General features: G+C 38.7%; 1 protein-coding gene across 21 annotated transcripts in view; it reads left to right on the plus strand.

The window, feature by feature from the left end:
• The window catches only part of DLG2 (discs large MAGUK scaffold protein 2), a 1001432-nt gene that overhangs the window by 384960 nt on the left and 593358 nt on the right, over positions 1-23114 (plus strand). For 14 of the 21 annotated variants that reach the window (XM_032099063.1, XM_032099062.1, XM_032099064.1 and 11 more), the window contains one exon: positions 15009-15089. The exons of the other annotated variants lie outside the window; for them this stretch is intronic. In XM_032099063.1, the coding sequence (XP_031954954.1) occupies positions 15009-15089 (81 nt within the window). The remainder of the gene's footprint in view (positions 1-15008; positions 15090-23114) is intronic. 21 annotated transcript variants of the gene reach the window in all.

A 23114-nucleotide genomic window follows, 5' to 3' on the forward strand; every position in this document is an offset into this window, starting at 1 on the left:
CTTATAGCTGTGGTACCATTCCCAAAAGAGAAAGACCTTATAGGTTCATATTTATGGTTTAACAGGCGAGATCACAAAAGAGGAGAAAAGCACTTTATTTTTTTCAATGTGTTTTCACTAACGCTAAAAATATAAGTTATAATTAAACGCTCTAAATATGAGCAGAGACGCCTGAGCTCAAAAGCTTTTGGGTTGGAAACAACCACCCTCCAGGTAGTGGTGACCTTCTGGTAGTGTTTGCTATCAACTACAGCTGCTTTCGTCTCTTCTTTGGCTGTAGATACTCTACTCTGCTTGCCTGCAGAGATGATACAAACAACCATTTAGCAGCTTTCTCTGAGCTACCACTTGAGCCCTAAAAGGAGGGTGCAGACTGCTTAGAGACACGTGGACTTGCTGCTTTCCCCTGCTCCGAAGTGCACTGCCGTGCGTGGCTGCACAGTCTACAAAGATCAGGTTCAGGTGCAATCCCACAATGGAAAACACGTTTTAGGACAGATGCATTTTGGAAAACAGGCGAGTCAAAAAGGCTCTGAATTATTTTTAAGGAGCTCTGCAACTGTTGCTATATATTTTTTGTTCTAAATATCTGCAGTTAAGAAAATACTTTATTAAGTGTATTGAGAACTTCTAGTCACTAGCCTTAGGGAAAAAAATTATATTGAGTTTCTTGATATTTGTGCTGGGAATGCCTCTGGAAATAGGCTGTCCATCTCTGTCATATACATGGTGTGGGTCAAAAAAAGGGAAGACAAGGGAGCTTGTCCTATGGGTCTTGGTGACAATTCTTTCCTTCTTCTTGCCTCTTACATCAATGCAGATAAATACTGAAGAGAGATCTCTGTTTAGGCCACCCAGATATTTCAATCCACAAGTCCTGATCTTTTGAGACTTTAGGAACAAAGCCAAAAAGTAGGGATTCCCCTTCAGGTACCAAGAGAGGCTTTGACTTACCTAGAAACAAGATATCTGTACTGTTCTCAAAGTCTTTAGAAAGCCTTATGTGAGTAGCACAGAGTAGAGATAGGGAGGTCTTCAGCAGGCGTGAAGGGAGAAATATGAAACGGAGGAAATATTTCTAGTTTGGATTAACCTTCTCTTGATTTCAGTTGAGATTTTTGTTGGATTCCAAAGTTTAGTATGAACTTCTCGATGAGAAGCTTAAAGTCTGGATTTCTTCCTGGAATTTCTTTCCCGGAATGTTTTTCTTGTATATGAAAGACAAGGAGAGCAGCAATGAAATGAGAAAATACCTGGAGTAGTCCTTGTATGTGGGTGGTTTGTTTGGCTGTGTTTTGTTTTTCTGGCTTGAGGAACTGTACATTTCTCCTTTTATCTTGAAAAGAAAACTTCTAAAAACCAAAACCATCTTTTTTTTGTACTCTGCTGTTCCACTTTCTAAAGATGCAGTGTTCTGTTTTCAAAATAGAAAGCTCCTTTTCTCTAGAAAACTTTACCATGTATTTGAAACTCCCAAGAAATCCGTAATATTCTCCTGTCTTCATCCTATGATGGAATAGTAGCCTATCTTCCTGTGCACCCACTTGATTTTTCAAGGGCTTCAATTGGATGCTCAAAAGCTGTAGTGCCATTGATTGTCATTCACCTTACTGTGAGTAAAACCATATTTGTTGTTATTGTATCCTTCAGGTTGACTGAGCTAAGCAGTGGTGTGTGGCTGTTTACTCGTATCTGTGTAAAGTGTTAATCCTTGCCTCAAGGAGACAGGAGAGCTCTGATTTCTTCTGTTCCTGGCCCTGCCACAGGCTTCTTCTGTGGCTTCAGTGCATGACCCATTACTAAATATACAGGCCAGGTATTGCATTATTTAACACCACTACCTAGTCCTATTTTCAGCACCATGATTGATGATTGCAGGTGATCCAGTTTTGTGCTGATTTTGCCAAAAGCAGTGTCAGTATTGCCATTGTGTGGGCACCCAGAGGGGATTGTATTAAGCAAGTAATCTACTGCAGAAATATTCTTTCAGTCTAGTTAGTGGCAGAGGTAGGAACAAAGCAAACATAGGGCCAAATAAGGCACCTTTTTCCATCCAAGCTTCTAGGCTTGAGCATCTCCACTACTAAAACTATTGCTGATTATCCCTTTAAGGGAAAAATGTTAATATACAAGATCTAATTACCTCTGTCTAAGCTGATACGCCTACAGCACCTTTTACATAACCCAAACACTTGAGTTCCAATTACACAATTATATTTTAACATGTATTAAGTGCTATTCCTTTAGGGACGAGACTTACACTGAATATTTTAACTAAACTCCTTCCTCAAGACGGACATATATATGGTAAGGTCTCATTTCACTACAATGCAAAATCTTGAGTGGTTTTAGTTCTTTTCCCCTTGACTAAACCATCTGGCTCTTCAGAAAGCTCATTTTCCACATCTGTGGCACTGACAGCAGTATCTGTACATGTATATCAAATGCAGGCTTTGAAGCTCATGTTCTTGGGGTCAGCAGTGGCCCATGACTGCAATTAGATCAGTAAGGATCTCTCCATGCTCGGTGTGAGTATCCTCTGCTTTGCAAACAGCCTATGGCAAGGTCCGGGTCTCTTGAGGAAGCAGCATGTTCAAATGAGGAGGAAAGGCTGCTGCTTATTTAAATAGCATGTCTTGCTCTGAAGGTTGATAGTGCAAAAGGCTGAGTGTCCCTTTACTGAACAGGCAAAGGGCTCCAAGGACCATTCTTCTTTTCTGATATCTTCATGCAACTTCTGTAAGACACAAAAGCCCTCATCTGGATGACTTGTTGAGGAAGGCTGTTTGCTGCACACTTTCAATTGTTAACATCAATGAGGTTTGTAGGTCAGCTCTTCTGAAAACCCAGAGCCTAAGTTTAGAGTGAGGAGTCTGTATTCCTATGCTCAGAGCTAACTCAAGTTTTCTGAACACCCAGGAGAAGTCGGGACTTGACCTGAAAGAGCATAGGAGAAGAAGAAATGAAGCAAGAATCAGTGAGTTGAGGGCAACCCTGGTGAGCAAGGCTGGGGACTGCTGGTGCTCCCCATGGTGGATTAAATACGTGTGGGGTAATGGCTGCTGTTGGAGGGGAGGAATCAGGTCCCAGAAGTGTTCTGCATCTCTCCACACCTCAGCATCAGCCTATGCCAGGGCTGGCACAGCCTGCAGGGCAATGGCAGAGCTTGTGCTAAGTTCATTGCTGCCATGGATGTTGCCTTACCAGCAGCTGAACCACCTGGTTTAACACTGATGCAGTGCTTTCTGTACTGCACTGTGGTCATTTCTGCACAGTGACTCAAGTTTAAAATATCCCCTACTTAGAAAACCAACTTTTGGAAATGTTGAATAAAGTTATCATATTGGGCTGTACCCATCAGATAAACAGAGTTCCCACCCAAAGAAAATGTGAACGTAATTAATTACAAGGTAAAACTAAATTATTACAACACTGTACTTGTGTTATTTTAATTATACAAACCCAAAAAATCTGGAGGTAAAGTTCCCATGGCAACCTTAACTCTGTCTCCTGTGTGCAGTGTGTGTATGTTGGTGTAAAATACGAACGTGCATTATCATGGTCAGAGTGTTTTAGGACTTGCTGGTCAGGAAGACATTAATCAGACCAGAAATATCATCTTTAAAAGTAATTTATTTTTTCCATTTCTCTAGCCAAGTATTAAAACGTAGAGGAGATTTTTAATTTGTGTCCAGTCTGATAAGTATTCCTGCTAAAACATAATGCCTGAACCATCCAAACCTTGTCATAAATCTGATATATCACTGTTCAAATTTAGCTGTGATTGTGACAGAGACCCTGCAGCCACGAATCTCAAGAGCTAAGATGAAATTGGCATCCATTTCTTTCCAGAGACCTCACTAGTATCAAACATTTGGTTACACATTGCACTCTGATACTAAAACTTAACACTGCAGGGCTAATTTCACCCATAAAGTTTCTTTCAAGAAGGTTAGACACTCTTTGCCTGTCCATCAAGGATTATGGAGGGTGCAGGAGTCTGGTGATGTAGCGGAACAGTTCCCATGATATCTTGACCTGGAGTAACTGTCAGATGATATACCCTACGATATCACCTAAAGGAATGATATATCCAGCAGGCATTCCCATGAAACACTCCCTTAGTCCCTTCATTTCCTTCTCCCACTTCACCCATGTTCACTTTTTCAAAAATGTCCCCATCAGCCGTTGTTCTCTTACAGAGCAAGGGGGCCCGATGATCAGGGGAGGGGGGTGTTAGCTGCTGATGTGGAGACCGAGACCAACAGCTGTAAGAAATTTCAAATTTCAGCTGTTTTGCACAGACAGAGTGAATAAGGGAAAGTTTTGTGATTAAAAATCCCCACCACATATTATACCCTTGTGAAACATGTCTAGATGGTGGAGGCATTAAAGGGTACTATTCATTTTTATGGCTATCGTGTGATTCCATCAATGGCATGTAGTGAGCTTTAACAAGTATTATGTAAAGTACTTTTCAAAACTACAGCCTATTTTTTTTTTCCCTGTGGTTGCCTTTAACTCTATTTTCTGTGACATAATTCTTCAGGGTGGTGGCTCAGAAAGAGGATTAATACTTTACAGGAAGAACTGAAGGTGTAAAATTTTTCCTATACAAATAAATACATTTCCTTGCATCTACTGAATATGACCATATTCTTGCTCAGCTGCTGTGTAAAGTCAAAAGAGACATTACACATACATAGCATAAGCATAATGTGTGTACAAACATATTCTGAGCAGACACACAGAACAATAGAAAGATTTGCAGGTTTCTAAAGTCCCCAAGATATAAACCTGAGGACAGAAATTGGCATTCACTGTGTTGAAGAGCTGTAAGTATATAAAGCAGATGTAAGTATTAACTCACTAAGAATTCATCTAAAGAGAACTGAGAAATATTAAGAAAAAAACCTCAGAATAATTCTATCCTGTTGTCATTGGCAGTGTGGGATTAAATGTTAGAACAATTCAATTTGGAAATGTCTTCAGATGGTGAATTTCCTTTAAATATAAGAAAGCTGGACATACTGAAGTAGAGCAATTATTTCTGTGCTTTAAGTACACATTGTTTTCCTCTGAATCATGAGGTTAAATAATATTTAGCATCTAATACTTAGCATCCTGCCAAAATTGAACAGCGTAGAGACTTCCTGCCAACACATTTCTGAACTGGTATATTTTATTTCCTTGGATATAGCACAAAAGCAAAAATGTATATTTATGCCCCTGAAGGCGCTGGAAAATACTGCACAATTATAATCCCCAAATGCCTTTAATCACAATTACTTTTCTTTTGTTTGTAGTTACATTTTCTGTATTTTTTAAGAATACAGGTTTGAAATTAAACCTTAAAATCAGGTGGGATATATGTGCAATAAGCCTAATGACAAACCTTTTTAAGATTAGTCATCTCTGATATAACCAGTGGATACCTCTGTGCTCATGTCAGCAAGACACAGTCTCTGGGTCAAGGGAGGCGACGTCAGATTTCTGTGGTTATTCCCAGCTAGATGAAACCAGGCATAAAAAAGCTCTCTTGCAAGTGCTGTCAGAACAAAGGGATTGCTGAACAGGATTCAGAGAAGGAGTTAAAAGGAGCAGAGAAAATACACGGAGGAGGAGAGTGAAACACTTCAAAGCCAGTCTCACCAAGGCTAGAATTCTCCAGGAAGGTGGAGGGTAACAAAAGTGACACCACTCTAGTTTTGCAAGCTGTGAATGCCAGCAAAATGCAGATCCTTTTCTAACAATTGCTGGGTTGAAATCCTCGATCTCTTTGATAGTTTTTGTTGCCTCAGCCAAAAGGACTATATAAAACTGAAGCAAAGAAGGATGTGGAATGCTCTCTGCCCCATAAGCATGGAATATGAATAGTGGCTTTAGTCAGAGATACAAAAGTCAGTGGAAGCTGTGCGTGGCATTTCTGGGGGCTGAGTCTCTGGTGAGGGATCCCGCTGGTTTCATGCACACTGAGATGTGAGTGTGCTCTGCTGTGCCCCCCACGGGGCCGATGCTCGGTGTGCACCACAAACGCGCTGACTCAGTGTTCTGTGTTACGCACACCCCGCGTTTTTCTGCCAGTCATTCAGCTGGAGCTCTTCCAAGAGCACATCAAGCCTGCTTAGCTTTTCTGTGGCACAAAATAGTGGAGGAGGGATTGAGCATGCCGAAGTCACATCCCAACACCACTCTTGTGACTGGGAGGGTAAACAAAGCGCAGGAACATCACTAAGAGTTCTGAAAGGAAAGATGTAAGAATTTGATAAACAAAAGAAAGGACCAAGTTCAGACTCAGAGTAGTGGGTGGACAATTATGTCCTGATTGAGATCCTTAACACTGTAGGAGAAGAGAGCTGTGTATGGCATTACAACTCTGACTGCAGCAAAAAGCATGTGGAGTTTGAGGAGCAGAGTTAGTTAACAGAAGCCAACCCACTGGGTGTCACTAAAGGAAAGATGTGAGAAGGAGGATGGATTATATCGCTTTGCGAAACTTGGCAAGAGCCAAAATGTGTGTTGCTCAGATTAATCCTCTCAGGAGCAATGAACAGCAGTTCATTTGAAGATAAATACACTATTAAACTGGAAGTAAATGGGACAGGTATGAAGTTGGACATGGCACACACACTATTATGTAGCCAGAAATAGTTGTTTTCACTGCTAACCTTGAATACTGGATAGTAAATTTTTTACTGGTAGTTAAAGAATTCAGTGCTGCACTTACTGCAGTTATAGAGGCATGGGCACAAAAGCTAGATGGGGAGAGGGGTCTGTGAAGAGTAGAGTTTGCTTAGGAATGCCCACACTAAAGAAGTATTGAACTAACTGGATGATCAGCTCATTGGAAGACATTTGTAATGGTACTAAGGAAAAATTCTTTCTTTTACTAGTGGAAAATACGGGAGAGCCTTTTTCTCATCAAGAAGACCCCTAAAAATGAAGGAAGCAGAGTGGAGGTTGGAAAAATATGCTCCAGGGATAATAAACCTGCCAAGACACAGACATTTTATCAGCATTTTAAATGTCATCTGAGACATCCCCCAATATGTCTGTGGTTGATATGTCACCACACCTATGAGAAACCCATGACTTTCTCCAGTGGCAGCTGAGGGCCAGACAGGTCTCTCTGGTGCTAAAATGGCATAAACACCATCATCTCAGCTGATGAGCATGGTTATAGTCTCCAGAAGCATGTGGAGACCAACCAGTCTCCCTTTTAGTAAATTATCCCTTCCCTAAGGACTGTCAGAGCAAGCACAGTTATTAGCTTTGGTAAGAACAAAAAGAAGGGAATCATATTTCTGTCAAAATTTATACCAGATAAATTTTATGAGTTTGATATATCAATAGATACAGTACAGTACATTAATGATTTTTCCACCTCTGGAAGATATTTTTTTTCCTTGTTATTATCATTTGAGATGTGCTGGAGAACCAAAATCTTTCACCAGGAAGCACATCTGTGATATCCTCATGGGCAGGAGGACCAAGAAAGGTTAGAAAGCCATGAACAGATGCTCTGTGGAACAAAGTGGGCTGCTGGGTCAAAACTGAACTAAGTTCTGTTATATGATATATTTGGTTTTTGGGGGTACTGGTACTTCATCATGTTGATCCATGTTGGCACCTGTGACTCAACACACATGGTTTCTTTGAGGGGAGAGCAGCAGAGGGACACTAATGTTTTAGTCTTACTACAGAGTTTGGGAAGCTGAGAAAATTAGAGGATGTTATTTCGCTTATTATCTCCATAATTGAAATGCTAAATTTCTTTCAATCCTCTTATTCTACTCTGTGAAGCCTGAAAATGGCTTTTGCAATACAGGTGATAAGGACCAAAGAGTTGGCTGTAATAAAGAAGAAGACTTTAGATTGTGTGTGCAAATATCTCATGCCCCTGTTCCTGGGAAATCAATTTAAGCTAGTACTGACTACAAACCACTGCTTTGGGAAATCTTCACTTTTTCACAAATAAAACCTTTTTGTTGTTGAAATCTATGACTCACGAACTGAATATAAACCTGTAAGAGAACTGCTGTTTGTAGACAAAGTCATTCATGCATTTGACAAAGGTTTAGTAGAAAAAGTTGTCCTGAGCCTAAATTTGTTTCCTAATAACTGGAATTTAATAACCAGTCTGGTCTCGAAGGAGACATGCACAGAGGCTGCCAGAGCAGATTCAAGGTAAGACACCGGAAAATGACTACATTTGGCAGTGACATGTATTTAACACTTATTACCAATTTTGGAAGAAAATATCTGGAGCAGGTAGGAGTTGGCCATTAGAAAGATCATCTCCAAAATGTTGCAGAAAAAATATATCAAAATGAAGGTCATTTAGAGTGAGCAGGCCATGAGAGAAGGTGCAAAATACATTGAATTTCCTTCCGTATCCCTGATTGAAGTCTTGCAGAATATACAATATGCAAAAGAGGCTCATGTTGGTTCTTAGGAAAAAAAAAAAGGCTCTCCAGACAAAAACCCAGGGTTTTATTTGTTTACATTTTCAGGGCAAAGAAAAACCCTACAAATCTATATGTTTGTGCTTGATGATTGGCTGTTATCAGAAAATGCTTCTGTGAAATAGGAGCTCATATGTACCATCCAGTTTTGTGGTAGTAGTACAAATGGCTGATTAATAGCTGAGAACAGACCATAGTTTACTGAGCATGTGTTTAAGTACTTTTCAATAAATATTAGTTCTAATAATGTAATCTCTTATCCCCATAATTCCCTGTCTAAATGGCTGGTCAAAACAATGTAAAAAAGCCCTTCAGAATGACTATTGCAAAATCAATCAGCAGGGGTTCTCCGTTGTCACCACTTTCAAATTCCAGTGTGACTCCGGTGGAGTGGTTGTTGTTGATAGCTCTGATTAAGAGAAATCTGAAAACACATACATTTGCATTGCTAGCAACCAGCCCTGAAATCTACTATTACTTTCAAATGTGTAAAGAAAAATACGTAATGGACATAATTTGAATTCTTGGGTACTTGTATTTCAGGTAACAGTATTGGGCACCTCTGGTAGTAGAAAGTGGCTGTGTCTATACTGTGGAACAAAAGGTGCTTATTCATGTCCACACTACATAAGTCTGGCTCCTTCTAGAGCAGTTTTGACCTGGAAGGAACCAGCTGGAATTACCCAGAACAGCCAGGGCTTCATGTAATGTGTAACATCTAACAGTGAGGATAATGAGGGTCCAGGCTTGAGCATGTTCCTCAGCCTCCATTTCTTTGGGTGATACGGCCACTCCAGAAGCAGTAGTGCTACAGAATTCCAGCAGTTCCAACTAACCAGAACAGGATGCAGCTTGAACAGTGAGCACACAAAACAACTGTGTTTGCATCCATTTGACAGCAGCAGTTAGGATGTTTTAGTTGAGATGTGTTGGACAGAAGCCATGGCTGTGGAAATCTCCAAACAACCTCTAGTGAGGCTACTTGTTAGACTGACCAAAAGGATGTTAGCTTATACACGTGATGTTTTCTAACCATTAATTTTGGGATTGGAATGAAGGGCATGCTTTGGGGACTGTTACTTTAATGGCTGAATTTCCCAGACAATAGAGCAATTTCATTTCTAAGCCTCTCAGTAGATACCAGACAAGGGATAAAAATAAAGCTCTTAGAAGATCCCTCGGAAACAAGTAGTCCCTGAATGCCACATGAGCATCAGTGGACTGATTTAATTTTATCCATTTCATGAATGAAGTATAGTACTAGGATTAGAGAGAAGTGATTTTTTTTATGCCATGTTTGTGTGTATGGAGAGAATTAATTGGAAAAAGAGGTGGTTTCTGTGATGAAAGTATAGAAATTATGATTTTCTAGAGTAGCAGTGAAAGTAGTAGACTAGCAACAGAGTAAGTTTGTACTTGGTAACCCACATGAAGGTCTGACATCTCTGCTATGGTCTGATATAGTTCTTTCATTTGGTTCCTCACCTTTCTTTTCTATCATTTTTTCCCCTAATAATCCTTTCCCTCCAGTTCATCCAAGACAGTATCAAGCAGATACTGGTATTACAGAGTAGCTAACTAGAATCATCCTTGGTGCATCTAAGTAGGAACACACAGATATTATATTGTAAGTCTGCTCTGAACTCCAGAGGCTTCCTTGAATCCAGTGATGCTCTTTTCCACAGTTCCTCACAAACTTTTTGTTGTTACAGAAGCCATTGGATTAGCAGGAGACAGCAGCAGTGATTTTTTTTTTTTCTGGGTTTGTTCCTGATGTAATTTCTATTCTCTGCCAGTCGCACTCATTCTTTTGAACCCTTCTCTGTCTGTGCCTCTGTGCATCACTGTAAGTTTAAAAGTTCCAGTTTCATTCCATGTCACAAATATTTGTGTCAGTCAAATATAATAATACATGGTAGCAAGTGTAGAAGCTTTAACTTAGTTCTAGCTGTCACTTAATAAAGCCACTTTTTGATGGATTAGGAGATGAAGCCAGAACTGTTTTAGGTACAAACAAGAAAGTTGCTGCCTGTTTTCCTGGGCCTTTGGGACTTCACTGTTGCTTAGATCCAAGAGGGCATGAGACATGGAGGCAGTCAGATATGACTGCAGGAAGCCTAGATGCAGTATGTCATCCCAGTGCCCACATCCAGATCAAGAATTGGAAGAGGAGGCAATTTCTAACGTGTTTATTATGTAAAACGTATGCACAAACTGAGGCACTGGGTACACTGGCATAATTATCTGCTGTGAGAATGGATACCCTGGTGCTGAATGTGATTAACCTGCAAGCAGAGCCAAGAACTATTCTTGTTTCAGAAAGCCCATGTTAAACCTGCTTGCCTGTGAAACTGTGCTCAGTGCTGCTGTAATTGCACTCATTGCTGGCATTCACTGTTAATAACAAGTATTTTTGCTGCTGTAGACAAGGGTAAAATGTAAGGATGTTGCAGTGAGCCAAAGCTTGAAAGCCCTCACTTAGCTTGGATGCTCAGGATTTAAACTGCTGGGGAAACTTTATATCTCTGGCTACTTATTATTACATACAACATGTTCTTGGAAACCACTCCACATTTAACAGCAGTTAAACCCATCTGCTGCTCCTGAATTTTCATTTCATTCACAAGCCTGTTTTAAAAGTATTTTTGGACTTGTCTCCAATGTGCTATCAGCTGTTCATTATTCTGTTGTAAATTGATAAAAAGAATGACTCAAATTTTAAAAGAAAATGTAGCCTCCTATATATTTTTGAGCTTTTCATTGAAACTTGCCTTTCCATCACTGTCTGACATAAATGAAATTTTTAGTTCACAGCAATTATTCACCATGGAAGTTCATCCCCTCCTGCTCAATTCTGCAGAATCCATCTATAGTAGTTACATCACTGGCATGAGGGGCAGACTTGAGTTTAGCACTGTGATCACAGATACTGTTCAGTATATTGAAGTTCCTGTGAGGGCAACAATTTTTCATTGCTTTATTTAGAAACACCATTACCATTTTCTTTGCACATCTCTTCTCCCTATGTTCATGTTTTATTACTGTTACTTTGCATAGCAGTACTTCAATGCCCTCTACATATCATTAGTAGGAACTATGTAGATTTTCATGAGATCTCTTTTTGAAGACGTTTTTAAACAGAAAACTTTATTTTCCTCAGTTCTATTGGTGTGGCTGACTTTTTTTATGACACTGAATGATGTTCTCATATGAAGGTAATATTTGTTGGACCATGGGACTTCCCAGTATTTAATAGGCACTATTTTTTCCATGGCAATAAACTGATCCTTCCTTAATACACAGATTAACAAGGCTTTCCAGACTATAAGAGTGTTTAAATTCTTCTAAAATTGTTGTACTTCAACTCTGAAACTTGTTTGGCTCTAGGTCTTGTATAAAACTTTTACTGGATTTTGGATTTTTGGACTTACAGTAGTTCATAACATTCAAAGAAACTTGAAATTTTTTTTTTTTATTTTTAGTTAAAGAGTAGGAGATTTAGATTTTATGTGCAACAGCACCCCAAATTTTATATTTTATAACTATATATTTGCATTTAATAATAGCTAGTGTGAATAACAATGTCTGTTAGAAAAGACTTCCTTAAAATAAAAAGAGACTTTTTGGGGTGGGATTCGGTTGTCTAAGATAGGCATATAGTGCTATTTTAGATGTCTTGTAAGATCTGAGGTGTGCATATGGCTGTCAGAAATGACAGAGGGAAACGCAGTCCCATTTGAGGGAGCAGCTGGAGACAGAAGGATACCTTAATGCACCTGATGACATGTGGCAGCTCTATTTGGGAAACTCAGTCTCACCTTTAGGGTTGCCACGTTTGTAGCTCATGGTTTGATGAAGAATGCTGTTTTAAATGCTACCTCACTTGCCTTTGAGTAGAGTTTATTCAAAAGACATCTATTACAAAGAGGATTACATTTCTACAACCACTACACCCACTAGGGGCATTTGTAAAATCTTACCTTGGAAGCAAGTATGTATTTACTTTATTTTAACTTAGCACACAGGAATATGCCTTTTGCTTTTAGCTGGCTATTAATCATCTGGTTCCAAATTAAAAGTGCTGAAATTACTAGGGAATAAACCTCTCATGGACTCAAAGCATGTAGGACATGGAAAGGACTGGAGACTTTCAGTGTTTCAGCACCTAGCAGCTGAGGGTTTTTTTCGCAGCAGCAAATTTGGAGTGATTTCCCTGTTTTCTCTCTCAGTTGGAGACAACTGCTCACTATCCCTATGTAATATCCTGTTTTCAGTCTTCCCTAAGTTGTGAGTTTCCTCTTCTATGATTTTCTTTGGCTTTTTCAGTGCTTATCTTAAAACAAAGTGCCCCAAAATGATACAGTTCTGCTGGTGTCTCATCATCAATGATTACAGCACAATAAGTTATAACCCTTGTCCTTATGCACAGCAATTCTTCATATCTTGAAGGAAGGCCATTTTGCAATAGAACCTCACTCTTGGCTCCTCCTTAGTTAATGATCTCAACAGAGGTGTTCCTTACTCTGTATTTTTGCTTTTGATGTTTCCTCTGTCAGGGAAGTGCTTACTACTCAGTGTGCATTTCTTCTATCTGGTTTAGGATACTACACACTTCTCAAAAGTCTCCAGAACCAAATAGTCAAACTAAACTACATGTACACAAAAGCTTGCTGTGGTCAAAGTGCCTCAGCTCCAGTGGACTTGGCCATAAAATGCCTCCCCGTTATTCCTGGTAGCTTGGTGCTGATGTTAGGGAATCCATGGCTGCCCATTACACTGTAAAAGAAGTTACTCTGGATGTTTTTCATGTAAAAATCCTCTCTGTGTAAGCTCAACTGAATATTCAGACCTCCATTCATCCCTCTTCCCTGAGGTGGAAATGCACCCTACACAGTGACTCAGGGCATTTAAGCCTGAAACCATTCCCAGTATTTTCCTGTGTCTCAAAGGACGCTGCTCCTAGCTGACACAGCTGAATGCCTCAAGACTGACAACATCAGTATAAGTCCCAATTCTTAAAAATATCGTTGTATGACAGCATTAATCCTTTTAAGCAGAGCCAGAAGTCCCTTTTCCTTAGACTATACTTTATACTGAAAAGTGTTACACCCTGAGCTTTTTGACTATTATTATCCACTCTTTATAGCAACAGAGTTTCGAGACTTCCCTGAATGACTTGGCCCAATGGTTTTATACTTGCTGTGTTTTATGCTTGCTATTAAAAAAGACTTAATCTTGCAGGTGAGAGTGAAAAGGTGTTACCTTTTATACATAAAAAGAAGTGGGTTTATACCTAAAGGGGGTCTACAAGGAGGCTGGAGAGGGACATTTTACAAGTCCATGTAGTGACAGAACAAAAGGAAATGGCTTCAAACTGTCAGAGGGCGGGTTTAGGGTAAATATAAGAAAGACATTCTTCACTGTGAGAGTGGTGAGGCACTGGCACAGGTTGCCCAGAGAAGCTGTGGATGCCCCATCCCTGGAAGTGTTCAGGGCCAGTTTGGATGGGGTTCTGAGCAACCTGGTCTAGTGGAAGGTGTCCCTGCCCATGGCAGGGGGTGTTGGAACTAGGTGATCTTTATATCCTTTCACACCTAACTCATCTATGACTTTTATTCTTTTTAAAATTAGCATTCTTTATTAAAAATAGAAACAAAAAGTCTAGAGTAACATAGTAAAATGTGAGGATCAGCATTACATAAGCATCGTAATGGATATGGCCTTTGTAAAAATGCTTTTAACTCCCTTTTGTATTAAACATTGTGTAAAAAATGCTATTGAATGCATAGCTACAGATATGGTAGTTTTGCTATCAACAAAAACTGAGATCCCTGCCTTATGTCTCCCCTTACTGACAGGGCTCTTCCATATTGTTGTTGTTTGTTAAGAACTCATGTGTTTTCTACAATGGCATTGACTCATGCCTATGTGGGAGACTGAATTCATTATAGATTTTCTGTTTCACAAAAAAATGGAAACCTGATGTTCATTAAAAGCAAATATATAACCTCCTACTGTTAAAACCTCATAAATTCATAGTGATAATTAGAGTGGGTTTTAAAATTTAGAAGCAACAGGGTAATTTCTAATTTTAGCTAGAAAGAGGTGGACTGTTAAGAGAATGTTTATTTATTCCTTGTAGCCTTCTTGCTTCATTTTCTAATAATTACTTGAGACTGGTAAATGTTGCATACTAAAACTAAACCTAAATACAGTAGTACAGTGTTAATTCTTGTAAAATATACATAACTTGCTTGTTCTTCCTTCAGTGATAAATAGCTAATCCATAAATATTTATAATGAATAATATGCATGCACATTTTTAATACTATATCATATAACGCCAATTTATTTTTTGTTATAAAGCCTCTGGGCAATTCAGCATGTGTTAACACCAATTTACAGCTCCAAGGGAATAAATGAGCCCGCTTCCCCAAAAAACAACCTGGGAAGCAAACCCACACAACTAAGCACCATATGCAAAGACAATAAAAAATCTGAGTTTGGAACGTGTTTTGAGTAGATGTCTCTATGTACTTCCAGAAAGGCCAAGAGGAAGAAAATCCCACAGGTAGAGGCCTTCAGCTGGGACCTTTTCCTGAAATGGAATGGACTAATACACAGGTGAGAGTAGTGAATTTGGCTGTGAGAAGTAAGTGAGGAAAGCAAATAGTTTCTGAATTGCTGCTTCATAGTTTTGCCAGTTTTTCTCCACCAATGCTTCCCTGGACCCAAAAGTGCCTATTTCAGGTTAAAAAAAAAAAAATTGGTGAATGTTTCAATAATTTTCAAGATGCTGTGGCATGTAAGAAGCCTCAGCTGCATACTGATCAAACTGAAAACCGTTTGAGCTATTAAAAGAACAATTTGGTTCGAGTTGACTTTTGACATTTGAGGAAGATAACGATATTGCCTTGGTAGTCAATGGAGAGACTTGATCTGAACACAATTCTTCTAACCTGATTTGGATGGCTACTTTAGACAGAGGTGGATCATGCCCTGGAAATGATTTTATCTCTCCAGTGCCTAGATATTCTTTATGGTCAAATAACCTAGGTGTAAATGTCTCAACTTTGCTATCTCAAGTGGTCAGGAAAATTTCACCTTTATCTTTTTGAAATTTCTTTTTATTGCCTATTGGTCCGGCAGAGGTACAATCAGTCTCTGAGATGTAACAGGCAGGACCAAACCAGGATATAAGTGTATTTATGGACCTGGACAGTGTGACAGAAAAAAATTGTTGAAGTTTGATTTGGTGTTTTGGGGGTTGGTTTGTTTGTTTGTTTGTTTGCTTTTTAATCAAAGAACTTTTCCAATAGAGGAGTTGTCATTGAAACCAGAAGTACAAAAAAACCCTCCAAATCAAACAAAAGTGCAAGTGACACTATTGCACCAGGATAGTAAACTCCATAAATTTCTGTTTTTAAAATACTCAGTTTAGTTTATGTTGCAGTTGTGTGCTCAGTTTTCAGTGTATGACCTTCTGCCATTATGATAATAGATGTGTGAGAAATTTGATATTCTGGCTGTTTGCCAGTTGGGTCCTTTGCAATCTTGGGAGGAAAAGAAGGCAGATTAAGGTATGAAGATAATGCACACTAATGGGATATTTCTGGAAAAAGTAGTCTAAAGTGATATATTGTTGGTGTCCAAATTGCTATCGCTTGTTATCCAGGGTTAACAAGATTCTGGGATAAATAGGGCAGATGAGGATTCTGAGTGATCTTGCACAGCTCTCTACCAGCTGGACATCAATTTATAATGGCTTAGGATGTCTAGGTAATTTTCCTTAATGTAGGGGCCAAAAATATGTAATGACTAAGGTGGCAACCTGGGATGAAATCAGTGGTAAGCATAATGGACCAGAATTCCTATAGTATGTATCTGGACACTCAATTTCTACCTCCTAAGATTTTGAGAAAAGTTTGACAAAGCTTATTTCTTGGTTTATTTTGTATGTCACTTAATTAATTTGTGCTGCTTTTTTGTAAGCCAAAAAGAAGCAGAAATGATGCCAGTCAATCACTATTTAATTAATTGTGTCATTTATTCATGCGAAGATGAACAAAAACTCTGATACCTCTTCAATACTGAGTGGCACACAGTAGGAGGGAAGTGCTGTTTGCTCCTTAGCAAGCCCATATGGTGGTAGGAGATCCAGTGTCCCTACTGTACAAACAGCACTGAATCTTTTCAAAGCATGTTAAACAACATCTGCCAGTGATAAAATAAGTAAAACAGAAGGCTCATTACTTGGTAACTTTCACCTAAGATCCCTAAAAAAGGACGCTGAAAAGATCTGTTGGAGAATTTTTTAAATTCTAGAGTGTGAGTGTCATGCTATTATTTTAACCTTTTTTTTTCCAAATAATGCTGCAGAGCAGGTTAGTCATATTTCTGCCCTGGAAAAAAAATATTGGAAAGATTAAGGAAAATTTAGCTAAAAAAGCAAGCATAAGAATAAATTAGTCGTAGGAAGAAATTAATGACAGTCAACATAGTTTTAAAAAAAAGCAATTTTGCTAGATAAACTTCATTCCAATGGGAATTTGCTTGTTGAATGGTCCTAGGCGTCGTTTAGGTTTTTGTAAGGCATTTCATTTAATTTTGTATTTCATCTGGTATAAATAAATAACAGTATACTTTATCAAAATAATATTCCTCAAAGACTGGCATCTCAAAACACAAATCAATGAGAAATGACCCTTACACAGAAGTTTTGAGGGATCATAGAATCACAGAATGGCCTGGGTTGGAAGGGACCTCAGAGATGATCTAGTTCCAACCCCCATGCCATGGACAGGGACTACTTCCACTAGACCAGGTGCTGAGAACCATGTCCAGCCTGGCCTTGAGCACTTCCAGGGATGACGCCTCCACAGCTTCTCTGGGCAACCTGTGGTAGTGCCTGACCACCCTCACAGTGAAGAATTTCTTCCTAATATCCAATCTAAACCTTCTCTCTTTCAGTTTGAAGCCATTCCCCCTTGTGCTGTCACTGCATCCTCTTGTAAATAGTGTCTCTCCACAGTCTTCCACAATTTATAATTGGGTGTGGACAACATATTTCCATATTTTCACAAATCATTTGGAAAGCCAAATGATTGTGAAAGGCTAAATTCTTGGATGTTAAAATTTGAAAATAATGCAAAGATTGAAACAATAGAAAAAAAACCAAGGAGGACACAGTAATCAGATTGTGCAATCCAGTTACAGTCTAGCCTGGTAAACAGAGGCCATTCAAACAAAATTGTCATTACCTGGAAGAGAAATATTACACAGCCAGAAGGAAGCAGTGGCAACCTGACATACACATGAGGATCCCAAAAGCTGATGTAAGTGATGCTCGGAATGTTCCAGAGGAGAGAACAGACAACTCAGTGGGGCTTGTATTATGAACTTGAATGTAAAAAACCTCACAAAATTAGGACTAAGGAGGTGCTTTTTTTGGTATGTGCAACAGTGAGGCTATGGAAGGAGATATTGTACCAGGTTTTGGCATCTGTAATTTATAAAGATAATAAATATCAAAAGAGAGAAGAGAGACTAGAATGGAGAAAAATTCTTCCAGAGAGAGACATGACTTAATGACAGTGTATCCCTAGGATGACTAGGAATAAGAGGATTCTTCACAGTAGCAGAGAAAAACAGAATGTGTACCAGGGTAAGAGTAAACCAAGGCCGGGCAGGGGCTGCTAAAAATGAGAACATAGGATGAGCCATCAAGGAAGGTGTTAGATCTCAGTCCTTTTAGGTTTTCAGGATTAGGTGCTTTTCTGAAATAGGTGTGCGCGCTTGTGTTTAAGACAAGCTGCTGTTGTCAGTGTTACGTGTGGCAGTACACTCGATCTTGATGATCCAGTGGTGCTTTGCACCTTAAACCTCAAATCTTGGAGGTGCCTGTTCTTTGCTCCAGGCGAGTCAGAAGAAACTTTTTCTACACAGGAATGTGGGGTTAGATGGTATTGTGGAGGGAGATTCAACTCATAGAACTAGTGTATTTTATCACATTCTTCCCCAGTCAGTAGTTCAAATGGAGAAATGTGGAGTTGTATAACTTGGCCTAATGAAAGCATTTACTTCCTTTTTACTTCCTTCCCACTTCCTTGCATTTTAATTCATTAAAAAAGCTCAGTACACCCACCTCCTGGCCTACATGTGTGGAGGATAAAGTTTGAATTCTTCTAGATCATGAACTTCTGAATTAATTTTCCTTCACTGATTTTTAATCTGTAGTTGCAAAATTTTGATTTAAACAGCAAGGTTTGGTTGAGAGGGCTGGATGTTTTTCAGTGCTGTTTGCCATCTACATCTCAGTCATATTTTATATAACTGGTTGAAGATTGGGTGGTCTTTAATACAAAGTTCTAGATATATGATCTGTTTTTCCAACTCCTCTTGCGTCATCTTGGGCAGCTTGCTTTATTCTCTTTCCCTTTGCTTTCCTACCTGTAAAAGAGTGATAATATTTTCCTTTCTTTTACAAAGGGCTTTGAGAAAGATTGTAGTGGCTGAAGAGTCTTTAGACCTTTTCTTTCTGTTTGACAGAGAACTAATTCATTATTGTACTACCACTACACATATTCTCAGAGCAGTGAATGATATATTCTCATCTGAAACACTCTAGAACACTTGGGGGTAGGAAGAATCAGAGACCCCCTAGCCTACAATCTATCAGCCCCTAGAAAAAATATAATTAAATTATGCTTTTTTTTTTTTGTCCCACCACTATGCCCCATTATAGCATTTCTTCTTGAACTTCCTGCTTTGACTTGCATCTAAAATAAATTACTTTCACTTATTCTCACCCTACTTACCCTGTATCATTCTCTGGCATAAAGCAACTTTCCTTTGCAATTAGGCAAGGATGGAAGGGTCCATTGTTCAATTGTGAAGTCTTCCAAAAAACCATTTTCATGGTTTTTGCTTAAGTCATCAGGAAAGTCTGCCTTTGTCTTAATGTCTAAAAGAAATTCACTCTCAGTAACGAGGGGTCTAAAATTCTAGTGAAATCCTGATAGCTGTTGAGGAACGGGTTGCATCTCCTGTTTTACACTCAGATTGGAAACTCTCTAAAGCTTGGCACTCCTTTTTCATTTTGCATTTTCTTAAAGCCTTTGACAGTGGAATTGAAGTCCTTAGCACTGGCACTGAGGTATTATGGCTATAGATAATGGGCTAATCAGACATTGGCATTCTTTGCATTACCTTAACATTTCACCAGGGAAAAGTGAACTGAGCTCCTGTACCCCTTACTGGAATTTGAAAGTGCAGATGAGAACATAGTCAGAGATTGAGTCTTAAAACCTAGTTCTATCAAAAAGGAATTTCCCTGATGTACAAATCCACTTCCTTTGTACTCTACTGGGAGACATATATATAACTATTTAGCTTTTTCCACTGCTAAGTTTTCAGAAATGAGTCTTTGTTCTCACCTATATACCCCTATAGAATTCCTTCTCTGTGAAGAATTTTTTGAGCTGAAAGTACTACACGGGTATCGGGAAGTCTTAATTTTGCCTGCAGTATGTTTTAATTACTTGGTATTACTCATGAGTAGTAGAAAAGATGGAGGTGCACTTTATAAATTTGTTTTCCCTTTGTTTAATATATCAGTTGATGTTCCCTTGTGATCTCTCATGAACTTTGTGAGATACTGCTCAGGCAGTCCAGCTTATCAATGCTGTGTAGTTGCCCTTTCAGTCTCACAAGCTGAGAAGAATTTGCTTCACCTCTCATTCAAGTAAATAATAAAACTTCAGAAGACTTAATTGCATCCAAGATATTGCCCAGTATTTCCACATGAACAAACACAAAGGTCAGCAACAATAGAGAGGCTTTATTACAAAGATCTTTTTTCTGGCTTGAATTCTGCTGAAAATTGTCTTTGTTGTTAAGAAACAGGAATTTATTGATCTTTAAAAAGGACATTACCTGTGGACAATTCTTTAAAAGTGAATGTCCTTAAATTTTTGGTTGGCTTCTATTGACAGTTGTCTTTGATACAGTAGTAGAAAACTAGTAATTAATATTAGTAATTAGGTAAAATATCTATAGTGACCCCTGCAAACACATTTTACCTGAAGTGATTTGTTTTTATATTCCACTCTCCTGAATAGAAGTGTGTTCACTAGAGCTTCAAAACTGAAGCTTAGAATTTTAAACAATCTTACATCTCCTTTACAGTCCGCAGCAAAGGTAAACTGCTGGTTTTCATCATCAATTAAGTAAATCTCACATGCTTTCCTGCAAAGGTCTAATATTAATATCCAGATTAGGTAAAAGAAAACTGAATATACAGATAGTAATTCTGTTCCACAAAGCTGAGGAAAATACTGATAACATCAGTATTCCATATTGCTTGCCCATGATATGTGCCGTAAAGTGGGTGCTGGAGCTTGAAATAAGTTTTTAAACAAGTTATTCTTTCCTTTTTTCGCTCCTGTGATGTAATGCAGCAATGGGTTGTTTAATTTGCAGCAACAAAATGATTTGGGGTTAAATGTTATGGAGGCGGTGAAGAGTTTGTTCTGCTTTTAATTGATGCTGTGACCTACATTGTTCCCCAAGGCAGCACAGACGTTTTTCAGAAAAGTCTCCTGTTAATCATAATTGTACTCTGTGGTGCTGGGTCAGCTGTCATTTGCATTATATAAACTTTAAAAATGGGGGGGGGGGGGGGAAGGGGGCTGGTTCAGGGTTTTGAGCTCACATTTGGTAAAGCTTTGTTCGCTTGTCAATAACTGTTTCCTGAGTCAATGGTGGCTTCAGTCTCAGAGTCGCTTCTGTACAAACCCCTGTAAATTCTGTGTGCTCCAAGAGGTACCTGCATAGGTGTGCAGTTGCTGAAAGCAATTCCAGCCTTCTTGGAAAACAAAGCCAAAAGTACTGAATATTTGTGTCAGCCTAAATTCCCACAGCCTCCTTTAGAGCCAATGTCTGGTCCTGACCATCCTCTAACCCTGGTTTCTGGAGTAAATCTTAACCTCATTGCACTGCTGAATGTGCTCCATATTTCCTTGGGGAGCCAACCACATCCATAGGGACTATCATGGGGTTCCTATAACATCTGCCTCACAGAAACAGGGAGATGTATATTGGTAACTTGGATGAAAGATGGCTTACATTAGTCAGACATAAAGGAGAGGAAATTTATTTATCTCTAGACAGTAGGAGTTGTTATATTTAATTACAGCATTTCCTTTCTTTTGTAGACATGCTCGTGTGGTCAGCTTGCAATATCAGACTGTTCTTCACTTCCTTGAGAGGTTTTTTGGTGGTTGTTGTTGTTTTTTCCCCTCACAGTGTCTATCTTACAGTGTTTGGATTACTTATCATAGTTTTTATTTATATTAATTTTTTTAATGTATATTTTCTCTGGATGGGGCTAAAGCCCAATTGTCTCCATTACAACTTCCTTACTTGAAACATTTGGGGTTTTGTGATTGTTTAGTTACATATAGTTGCCGTCTACAGCTACCAGTAAGGAAGTTGTGTCAGGGTGGGGGTTGGCCTCTTTGTCCAGGCAATTAGTGATAGGACAAGGGAAAATGGCCTTAAGATGTTCCTAGGGGAGGTTCAGATGGATATTAGGAAAAATTTCTTCACTGAAAGAGTGGATAAGCATTGCAACAGAATGCCCAAGGAAGTGGTGTTGTCATTAGTCATAGTTCAACTTACAGCTTAATATAATATAGTTATTGTCATGGTATAATCTTTCTGAAAAAGAAACATGCTGTATCTTAAAATGTGCTGCTAGTTCCTCTGCTTTACACTGATGGCTGCTGCCTCAGTCAACTGCCCTACCTAATTTTTTCATGTATTCATTCTCCAGTTAAGGGATTGAAATTATTTTTCTCTTCACTTCATACTGTAAACCTTCACCCATGCAGAAAAGCACAAGGAAATTGTGAAATATGAGCTATGTAAGCACTCTATTCAATGCTATTAGAAATACATGCTCATTCTATAGTGAACTCAAAGCCTCCTGATTGTTTATATAAACTGTTTATAGGAGGTTTACAGCTACAAGGGGGATATTTTTTGTTTGTTATTTGAAAAAGTATTTCCCAGGGTAGAAGTGGTCATGATAAAATGGTATCTTTATAGTTGAATTGTGGTCCAAGGATACTAATAGAAAATAATACTTTTAAATTTCTTTGTACAATAGAAATGTAGAGCTTACTGTAACATCAAGTGTCTATGTCTCTAAGAAGAATATATTTGGTTAAAATTTTGTCTTAGTGTTGGAATCCAGTTAAAAGCACATTTTTATTCAGATCCTTTATTCAGTAAAGTACTGAAAAGATATACAGGAATTAGTAGATAACTTGGAGAATTTTAGAGAACAGAAAGAAACAATTAAGAGTAAACTGATTAACTCACCTGGGAGTGAGGTTTTACCATGGGAGAATTTTTTCTACAGTGTCTTTTGCACTCAACCTGCAATAACAAAAAAGCAGCACTTTTTCACTTGTTTAAGAAAACCAAGTTGTTACTGATTAAGTTGCAAATGAAGAATGGCTGAGTTTAGTTTAATCCGTAGTTAAAGCCTGTAGAAATTTAAGACATCAAGACTTAGAATCCCATAAAGCCTGGACAATTGAGAGACCTTTCCATGTTGAGCATCCTGTTATGAGGCAACCATGC

Source organism: Corvus moneduloides, chromosome 2 (assembly GCF_009650955.1).
Source record: "Corvus moneduloides isolate bCorMon1 chromosome 2, bCorMon1.pri, whole genome shotgun sequence".
Classification (NCBI taxonomy): Eukaryota; Metazoa; Chordata; class Aves; order Passeriformes; family Corvidae; genus Corvus; species Corvus moneduloides.